Source organism: Pinus tabuliformis, chromosome 7, assembly GCF_031772625.1.
Source record: "Pinus tabuliformis cultivar Carrire ecotype Pingquan chromosome 7, CPIR1, whole genome shotgun sequence".
Lineage (NCBI taxonomy): Eukaryota > Viridiplantae > Streptophyta > Pinopsida > Pinales > Pinaceae > Pinus > Pinus tabuliformis.
In genome coordinates this window covers 1,796,390,831-1,796,401,711 of record NC_142293.1, presented here as the reverse complement: position 1 = coordinate 1,796,401,711, position 10,881 = coordinate 1,796,390,831, and the positions used below count along the sequence as shown (strand labels likewise).

At 41.6% G+C, this 10,881-nt stretch overlaps 1 protein-coding gene across 1 annotated transcript; it reads right to left on the bottom strand.

The window, feature by feature from the left end:
- Nucleotides 1-350: 350 nt before the first annotated feature.
- On the bottom strand, nt 351-896 carry LOC149255521 (uncharacterized). Its single transcript, XM_089455067.1, has one exon. The coding sequence runs from the start codon at nt 894-896 to the stop codon at nt 351-353; it is 546 nt and encodes a 181-aa protein (XP_089311193.1).
- Between the last annotated feature and the right edge of the window lie 9,985 nt (nt 897-10,881).

Here is a 10,881-nt window from a genome sequence, read left to right as displayed (position 1 = left end):
TGAGACAGACCTTCACTGTTGATCTCTTTGCCTCGATTCTGACTGCCCCAGTTCGCGAGCCAGTCCGCCGGTTTGTTTCCAGATCGTCTAATGTGAGACGGAATTAGGTAGTCGATTCTGGGCAGGAGTTTCCCAATTTCTCCTACAAGCCATGCCATTCTCTAGCTCTTACTGATTTTGTCTGCTGGTTGTTGCTGCTATAGTTTCCTGACCATGTCTACCACCAACTTCGAGTCTCCGTCAATTTGGAGTCTCTTGAAATTAGCCTGTAGTGCAATTTCCAAGCCTCATTTCAAGGCATGTAGTTCGGCTTCCTTATTTGAGGCTTCCCCATAGTCCATCGCGAAGGTTCACAAGGTTTTGCCCTCGGCATCTCTAAAGACTCCCCCAATGCCAGCCTCTCCCGGGTTATGTTTTGCGGCGCCATCAAAATTAAGCTTTATGAATCCCTGTGGGGGATGGCGATACTGGTTTCTTTCAGCCACTTCCCTTATCTGGTCTTTTCTTTTGACACACCCATTTAACATACACTGGTTTACCTCAAGTCTTTTCAGGATTGCCTCCTCCATTTGTGACGCCTGCCAGTCTTCGTCCTTCCAGCTTTCCATTAGGATTGTTTCACGTATGTTCCTGGTGGTTTGTTCCCATATGGCTGTTGGGGATCTGGATTCCGCTTTGAAGATTGCCCCATTCCATGCTTTCCAGATGTTCCAGAGTAGGAACCCGGTAGAAAGGAGCCATGCACGATTGACCACCAGATTTTGGTAAGGTTTTCTCGGCCAATTTTCTATGGTGTTTACAATGTTCCGGTAATTTCTGTGGCGGCGCTCAAACAATCTGAAGTGACTTTCCCACAGGGAATTGCTAACTGTGCATTGGTTCATCAAATGTTCCATAGTCTCCTCTTGGGAATTGCAGAGTGCGCAGCGGGATGGACCTTGGCGCCCCTTCCTATGCATCTAGTCCCAGGTAAGTGCTTTGTCGTGGAGTATAGTCCAAAAAAATAATGAAACATTCGGCCAGTGTTTGATTTTCCATAGCTTTTTCCATTGTTTGGTTTCCGGCTGTTGATTTTGATTGAATTTTTGGTAGTAGACTTCTACTATTGAGAAATTACCTTGAATTCGTTTACCCCATCTAAGAATGTCGGACCCTGTTTTCCTTGCTACTTTACGAGATGCCATCTCTGTGTAATACTCATTTCATTTGTCAGTTTCTGGGGCTCCTTCCCAATCCTCTTTCTGTTTCCAATTGTGCCAATATCCTTCTTCGCCTGATTTCCAGAAATTACCGACGGTTATTGCCTCAGCCTGGGACGTGAAAGCATGGATGTCATGAAGATTTTCCTTATGGATGAGTCTTTCGCGTTGCTGCCATGATTCCTCCCAGAACCTGGCCTTGTCCCCTACTCGTATTTCCCAAAAACTGTGATTCCTTATCAGGTCTTTGTTGCCCCTCACCAGGTTCCAGATTGCTGAACCTCTAATCTCCATCTCACTTCTCAGTCTTCCTTCGGGTTCCCTTGCCGCATCATATTTTCTTTCCCATATCACCTTCCACAGGTCAAGGCCGCCCTGAGTCCACCTCCACCAGAGCTTTGCACCCATGACTTGGTTGAGGATGAAGGGGTATCGAAGCCCTAAACCGCCATCTTTGGGGAGACGACTTAGCCACTCCCATGAAATTAAGGCCACTTTCTGGACTTGCTGGTGCCCTGCCAGAGGAATTTCTTAAACAAAGTGACCATCTTTTGGCTTGCTGTCTTTGGGATAGCTTGGCATGAGATCTAGTAAATTGGTATAGCATGCAGAATAGCTTTCAGAAGGATTAGCTGGCTTGGGGTATTCAACGAGCGAAATGTCTAGTTTTCCATCTTATTTTGGATTTTTTTGATTAAAAGTTCCCAGTTAGCCATCTTGTATTGATGCTCATGCAACATAATGCCCAGGTATTTTGACAGGAAGGTTCCAATGTTGAAGCCCAGAGTGCGCGCTAAGAATCTTTGGGCAGCCTGCGGGGTGTTGAAAAAAAACACATCGGATTTGTCCTTATTAATATCCGTCCCAGAAGCTTTGCTAAATTCAGATAAAGTTTTGATGACTCTTTGGGCCTCCTTCAGCATGTATTGACCATATAGCATCACATCGTCTACGAATTGCTGGTACGAAACCGGGATATCATTCCCACAGATTCGAAGTCCCTTTATCTGATCCCTGGAGACTTGAACCTTAACCAACCGACCCAGGCCTTCCGCAGCTAGGATGAAGAGGAAAGGAGACAGGGGGTCTCCCTGCCTAAGCCCGCGGCAAGGAGTGAAGACTTCGGTGGGGGTGCCATTTAACAGAATTGACATCACGGGGGTGCCAACCATGGATAAGATCCAGTTTATTCATCTTTGGTCAAATCCATATGCTTTAAAAATGCCTTCTAGATATCCCCAGCTAAGGCGGTCAAACGTCTTAGCGAAATCAAGTTTCATAAGCATGCCTAGGGTGCAGGAGATTTTCAAGGAGTGAATCACTTCCTGGGCCACTATGATGCCATCTGTGATCTGCCGCCCTTTGACAAAGCCTGTTTGCTCCGGGGCAATGAGATCCGGCAGGATCGGCTTTAGCCTGTTTACCATGACTGTTGCTAAAATTTTGTAAACAACATTACATAGGGAAATGGGCTTGAAACCCTGCGGTTCCTCCGAGCAGCCATTCTTCGGGATTAGAGCCAGGAAAGTGGCATTCAGGCCCTGGTGCATGCGCTTTGAACACCTGGATTCCTCCACTATGTCTAGCAGGTCATTCCCCATAAAACTCCAGGCCGCCTGGTAAAACTCAATGGTGAAGCCATCAGGACCCGGGGCCTTATTTTTCAGCATTTTGTTAACTACCTCTTCAAGTTCTTCCTTGGTGATTACCCTGAGCAGAGCCAGATTTTGATCTCTGGAAACTTTCTTAGGGATATGATGGCAAACCTTGTCTATGTCCTCAGATCTGTTGGCATTTGGTTCAGTGAGAATGCCTTTGAAGTGATCCACCAAGAGTTGTTCTATTTCTGTCTGCTGCGTCACTCTGTTTCCCTGACTGTCTTTCAAGGAGAAGATTCTGTTGTGTTGGCGATGACTCAGCATTGCTTTATGGAAGAATTTGGAGTTTTTTCCCCCTCTTTTAGCCATTGGACTTGAGATTTCTGCTTCCACAGAATTTCCTCCTGCTTTCGCCTTTCTTCTATTTGAGTGATTACCCTGCCTTCCTCCTCAGCCAGCTCTTCATTTCGACCTTCCAAGATGATTTGCTACTGTATTCTTTCCAATATGGACTGGAGTTTTCCTTGCTCCTGCTGAATATTGCTGAATTCTTCCCTGTTCCACTTCTTGATTTTTCTCTTGATTTCTTTGAGTTTGAGCTAAAAAGAGTGCATTTTTCTACGGCCTTCCTTTCCACTCTTGCTATCCTGCCACCAGCTCCTTACTTTGTCTAGGAAATCAGGAGCTCTAAGCCAAAAGGACTCGAACCAGAAGGGCCTCTTTTTAATCGGATTGTTCAAGGCTATTTCGAGCTTTATTGGCCAGTGGTCGGACCCTATTGTGGGTAGGATAGAGGCTTTGTAGAAGATGTCCAGCCCAATTATGTGCTCTGAGATTAAAAATCTGTCCAGTCTTGATGCAATTTGTTTTGTCCCGCCTCTTCTATTATTCCAGGTGAATTTCCCGTTTATAGTTGGGATATCAACCACCCTTAATTTTGTTTGAACGTCTCTGAATCTTTCCATCTCCGGGTCTTCTATGCTTATTCCACCTTTTTTCTCTTCTCTAGAAGTGATTAAGTTAAAGTCACCTGCCAGGATCCATCTCTGCTCCTGGTGCATATTTCTGAGCTTTGCCAACTGATTGAGAAATAGGCCTCTATCAACACGGGTATGGGGCCCGTAGACAGCCGAGATTGCCACCCATTCACTTTGCCCTATGAGCCTGAATCTCCCTGTCAGGATTCTTGGCATTCCTATCCACCAGTCGGTTAGGACTTCTGCTGGATTCCAAATAATTGTTATCCCTCCTGCACTCCCTTTGGCATCTATAGTTACATGTTGGTTTTACTTTATTGAGAATTTCTGTTACAAAATTGTATATTACGGAGCAATGGAACACATAAAATATTGCAGAAATATAAACACAGAAAACGCACAAAAAAAGAGAGACACAGATATACGTGGTTCACCCAGTTTGGGCTACGTCCACCCCGAACAGCTAGTCCTTCCTTTCTATTATCTAGCAAAATGAAGAGACACAACCTACAGCAAATCTGCTATAATATCCTCTGTTTTCTCTCACAGTCTCACCTCTCTATTTCTCGCTCACAGAATACACATCTATCACACAGCCTCAAATACAATGCCCTCATACAAAGAGAGGGGTTGCCTTCTAGGGCAAAAAACCCTAAACTAAACATAAGTTCTACCGTCAGATCATCCGCCTAATGAACGGCCCAGATTGACTAGAAATTACTATACTTTTACAAGGCAATTTTACAGTTGATTTTAGCTTCGGGGGCGCTGCCCCCGAAACGCCTCGCCAGGGGGGGGCTCCCAAAGGTCGCAGTCGCCCCCCCTTGGACCCCCCCTGCAGCGAATATATCACAGGCGGCGTTGCCGCTCCCATTTCGAACTAGGGTCCTATGTGGCGATACCTTTGAATATAGAAGATAATCAGGCTCCACACCCAACAATCTCCCACTTGGAGACTGATTGTAGCAACTCCACCACTGCTCCATTTGCTGGACAATGACTCCTCTTTGGACCTGGCTGTTTCTCATCTTCATCGTCATCCTTGAAGACCAATTGAAACTGAGCATATTCTCAGTTTCTCCATGGTTACAACTTTTGTTAGCATATCTGCAGGATTTTGGCTAGTGTGTATCTTTCCCAGCTTCAACTCTCCATCTTCCAACACTGATCGTATGAAATGGTACTTGAGTTGTATGTGTTTAGTCCTAGAATGAAATGCTGAGTTATTTGCAAGATGAATGGCAGTTTGGCTATCACTGTATAACGTGCCCATATCATGCTCCTTACCCAATTCACCCATGAACCTTTGTAACCAAATCATTTCTTTACTAGCCTCTGTAGCAGCAACATACTCTGCTTCTGTTGTTGAAAGTGCAACAACACTTTGGATTTTTGAAACCCAACTGACAGCTGTTCCTCCAACAGTAAATACATACCCTGTAGTGCTCCTCCTGTTATCTCTGTCACCTGCCATATCTGCATCAACATATCCTTGTAGGGAGATGTTTGAACCACCAAAGCATAATGCTTGATTTGTGGTACCTTTGAAATATCTGAGAATCCATTTCACTGCCATCCAATGTTCCTTTCCTGGATTGTTCATGTACCTGCTTACAACTCCCACTGCATGTGCAATATCAGGCCTTGTGCAGACCATTGCATACATTAAGCTTCCAACTGCTGATGCATATGGAACTTTAGACATATAATCCATGTCTTCTTGGGTCTTTGGGCACATTTCCTTGCTAAGTTTGAAATGGCTAGCAAAAGGTGTACTAACTAGTTTTGCATTGTGCATGTTAAATCTTTTCAACACCTTTTGTATGTACTCATTCTGAGACAATGTTAATTTACGATTTTTCCTGTCTCTAGTTATTCTCATACCAAGGATTTGTTTTGCAGCTCCCAAATCCTTCATTGCAAATGAATTTGCCAATTTTCTTTTGAGCACATTTATTTCCTGCATGTTAGATCCTGCAACAAGCATGTCATCTACATAGAATAACAATATAATATAGCTGCCATCATTTTGCTTTTTCAAATAAACACAATGATCAGAGTGACATCTAGTATAACCTTGTTCAGACATAAACTTGTCAAATTTTAGATACCACTGCCTTGGAGCCTGTTTTAAGCCATACAAGCTCTTCTTCAACCTGCACACTAGTTTCTCCTTCCCTTTCACCTCATATTCTTGTGGCTGCTGCATATATATCTCTTCCTCCAAATCCCCATGGAGAAAGGCTGTCTTTACATCTAACTGCTCAAGATGCAAATCTTCAGCTGCTACAAGACTTAAAATGGTTCTGATTGAAGTCATTTTAACAACAGGAGAAAATATTTCATCAAAATCAATACCTTTCTTCTGTGCAAACCCCTTCACCACAAGTCTAGCTTTATACCTCTGTTTTCCTCCATCTTCTTCCTTCAGCCTGTAAACCCATTTATTCTTCAATCTAGTTTTTCCTACAGGCAACCTGACTAAATCCCAAGTCTGGTTATGCATTAAGGAGTCCATTTCTTCTTCCATGGCTACCTCCCACTTCTTCCTGCTTTCAACCTGCATTGCTTCTTCATAACATTCGGGTTCACCGGAATCAGTCAACAATAAATAATATAATGAAGGAGAGTATCGTTCAGGGGGTCTACTTATCCTGGTAGATCTTCTAACACCACTTTCAGGTGTTTGGGGTGCCTGTTGTTGTTGTGGTGGTTGCTGTTGTTGTGGTTGTTGATTATTATTATTTTCAGGCACCTTTCCTTTTTCAGTGATTTCATCAAGAACTGTTTATTCCTTGTTTTCCTTTCCTGTTCCTTTTCCTGCAACTGATTCTTATACAAGACATTTTCATTGAATATTACATCTCTGCTCCTAATGATTTTGTGATTTTCGTAATCATATAAGCGATAACCAAAATCATTAACACCATATCCAATAAAGGTACATTTCTTTGACTTTGCCTCAAGCTTTGTTCTATTTTCTTTATCAATATGGACAAAGGCCTCACAACCAAAAGGCTTTAAAATAGATAGTTTACCTTTTTACCTGTCCATGCTTCCTCTGGAACACCACCATCCAAGGAACTTGAAGGCCCTCTGTTTATTAGATAAACAACAGTATCTACAGCATCTGCCCAAAACTGTAAAGGCAATCCTGCATGCAATCTCATGCACCTTGCACGCTCCATGATTGTTCTGTTCATCCTTTCTGACACACCATTTTCTTGTGGTGTTCTTGGAACTGTCTTCTTTCTACGAATTCCATGCTCTGAACAGTACCTATCAAACTCTTTGCTGCAATATTCACCTCCATTATCTGATCTAAGACACTTCAATTTCTTTCCTGTCTCAATCTCAACCAAAGCTTTCCATTTCTTGAAAGTATCAAATACATCAGATTTATTCTTAATACAATAAATCCAAGTTTTTCTAGTTGCATCATCAATAAAAGTAACATAATAACGAGAGCCACCGAGAGATGATACCTGAGCAGGTCCCCATACATCTGTATGCACAAGCTCTAATTTTTCATTCTTCTTTTCTTTCCCAACTCTGAGAAATCTGACTCTCTTCTGTTCTTCATAAATGCAATTCTCACAGAAGTCCAAATCAACATTCTTCAAACCCGTCAACATATTCCTTGAGTGAAGAATCTTCATCCCCTTTTCACTCATGTGTTCGAGCCTATGATGCCATAATGCTGCATCTACTCCTTTGGAAGTTAAAGCATTAACAAAGTTAGAAATACCATTGCATAAATACAATGTACCAACCTTTTCGCCTTTTGCTATTACCAGGGCACCTTTGGTGACCTTCCAAGCTTTATCTGTGAAAGTTGTCACACAACCTTCACTGCCTAACTTCCCTGTTGAAATCAGATTTTTCTTTAGATCTGGAACATGCCTTACCTCCTTTAATAGCCATTGGTTTCCATTCTGCTGTTTTACAAGAACCTTACCCATTCCAACAATTTTACAGGGTTTATCATCACCTAGACGAACTTGTCCAAAATCTCCTTGAACATAGTCATGAAAGTATTTCTTATCAGGTGTGGCATGGAATGAAGCCCCTGAATCTACCACCCAGGAATCAGTAATATTTTCGAAAGAAAGAATCAAAGCATCTTGTAACACCTCACCTGTCACATTTGCTTCATGATTGTTTTCTTGTTGTGCATCTCCTTCTTTTCCCTTCCGAGATCTATAGTCTTTCTTTAGGTGTCCTTTCTTTCCACATTTCCAGCACACTGTCCCCGATCTGGACTTGGATCTGCCTTTCCTTGATTTACTGCGATATCCTAAGCTCTTTCCTCTTTCCATTTTTCTTCCTCTAGACTCTGCACTCAAAGCATTTCCCAATGTCTCATCGGAGCTTTTTCGTCGCATTTCCTCGCTAAGGATAGCACCGACAACATCATCAAACTTTAAAGTACTAGATCCAGAAACGGAGTTACTAATGGCCATTACCAAACCATTCCAACTTTCTGGTAATGAGCACAAGAATAACAGAGCTCTAACTTCATCATCAAAGTTTACCCCTACAGAACTTAACTGACTTGTAACTGTATTAAAATCATTTAAATGGTTTGCAACAGATCCACCTTCTGACATATTCATATTAAATAACCTTTTCATAAGAAATACCTTGTTTGAGGCCGAGGGTTTTTCATATAGTTTCGACAACGTCTGCATCAAACCCTCTGTCGTGGTTTCCTTCGAAATGTTAAAGGCGACTGACGCAGGAAGGCACAACCGTATTGTTCCGAGTGCCTTTCTATCGAGAAGGTTCCATTCTTCGTCTTTCATACCCATCGACATCTTTGTTTTTCCGCCCAATGGTAGGTATAGATCTTTCTGATACAGATAATCTTCCATCTGCATCTTCCACAGCAAGAAGTTTTGGCCGTTAAATTTCTCGACCCTAAACTTACCATCTTTCGCCATTGCTCCCACTCGAACCAGGAACCCTTCTTTCCTGCGAGTTTATCAGCCAAATAGACCTTCGGCTCTGATACCAGTTGTTACAAAATTGTATATTACGGAGCAATGGAACACATAAAATATTGCAGAAATATAAACACAGAAAATGCACAAAACAAGAGAGACACAGATATACGTGGTTCACCTAGTTTGGGCTACATCCACCTCGAACAGCCAGTCCTTCCTTTCTATTATCCAGCAAAATGAAGAGACACAACCTACAGCAAATCCGCTGTAATATCCTCTGTTTTCTCTCACAGTCTCACCTCTCTATTTCTCGCTCACAGAATACACATCTATCACACAGCCTCAAATACAATGCCCTCATACAAAGAGAGGGGTTGCCTTCTAGGGCAAAAAAACCCTAAACTAAACATAAGTTCTACCGTCAGATCATCCGCCTAATGAACGACCCAGATTGATTAGAAATTACTATACTTTTACAAGGCAATTTTACAACTGTTTTTAGCTTAGGGGGCGCTGCCCCCGAAAACCCCCAATGGTAGTATTTTCACATAACTCAACCAAATTTTGATCATTTTTTAATAAATCTCGCCATAAGACTCAATTGTAGGACTTCTACTACAATGACCTTGAGTAATTGAGTTTTTATTGAGAGATCCCTCTCCAGGTTGAAGGGCCAGCTTTCAACCTCAAAGAGGTTTGAGGTTACCTTATACATTTTCCCCAATCGGGTTTCCTCTAAGAGATAATGGTAGGAAAACCATAAAAAATAAAATACTTGAAAATAAATTATACTCAAGTAAATAACATATCTACCATCAATTACTTCCCATCATAATTTAGGAAAGTCTTTGCGTAAAATATGGATAAGAATAAGATGTAAAGGAGTTACTTCCCAAAATTATTTTTTAATTGAGTCTACATATAAATGTTAAATATTTATCTTAAATGTTAAACATTTATGCCTACACATATACCCCTATACTCACCGACATTGACATTAGATTAAATTTGTTAAATATTAAAAATGCTAAACATTTACACATGACATCTACCACATAATAGGCTTAGAGTGCTTCGGTGCAATAAAAAACAACAATAACTCTATAAAAATAAAATAAAAATAAAAATCTGATGGTATTGACCCATGATATTGACAAACTATGAAATTGGGCTATAGTATCCATGTGGAATATATTCTATTTATAAAAATATTTTAATATGATAATGTTGTAATTTAAAAATTAAAAAAATATATATATTAAATTGATATATATATATATATCTATATATATATATATAGATATATATATATATATATATATATATTTGTAAAGTTAGGCATTCTTCATTCCAGATGACAAAACAAAATTAAAACATACTAAAGTTCAGGTGGCGGGTCTGCCCACAGGAAACCAGACCGCCACCTTTCGGCCTTAAAACTTGACCAAAATTTGAAAATGTTTTGTTGCTTTTCCCTGTCATAACCATGCTTTTGTCTATTACTGACTAAGATAACGATAGGAGCATGACTTAACAACAAGACACAGTTATGTTTTATCAACATTCAAAACAAAAGAAAAGACTCAGCTCAGCTAATCCTCATCCGACGAGTTGACCGGGGCAGGCTTTGAGGCACTTGTACCAGGCTTCAGCTACTTCTGCACTATGGCCCATTTTAGGTCTAGCAACATTTGTTCCATGTTCTTCAGCAACAGATGGTTTCTTGCTGCCTAGACTTGGACGACCGCGATCTCTTTTAGGAGAGTATTCTTGATATTATCCGCTTCTTATACCAGCTGGCTTTTGAGATGCTCCTCAGCCTGCTTGCGTTCCTCGTCCTCCTCTTCACGGACGGCCTGATTCACCTCCATAGCCCGGCCAACCGCATGTTTCATAATCCAGTAATGCTGAAGCGTTTTATTGAACAGGGAGTTTCTGCCTCTTGTGGTTCCTGGGTCCAGGATCAGATCCTCCCAATCTTCACGGGGATTTCTTTGTTATCACTGATATCCTGCAGCTCTCGCTCCCACCCATTGATTTGGGTGTGGATCTCCAGAGGAATCCCGACCATGTACGCGTTTATCGTGTGCATGGTCTTTTCAGAGTCGGGCTTCCTGCCCCTTTTTCTCAGATGGCTACTGGTGCCATCTTCCCGGTTCTT

Bases quoted from the DNA above. Each gene is read 5' to 3' on its own strand.
- LOC149255521 (XM_089455067.1), bottom strand. From the start codon at position 896: ATGGAACATTTGATGAACCAATGCACAGTTAGCAATTCCCTGTGGGAA.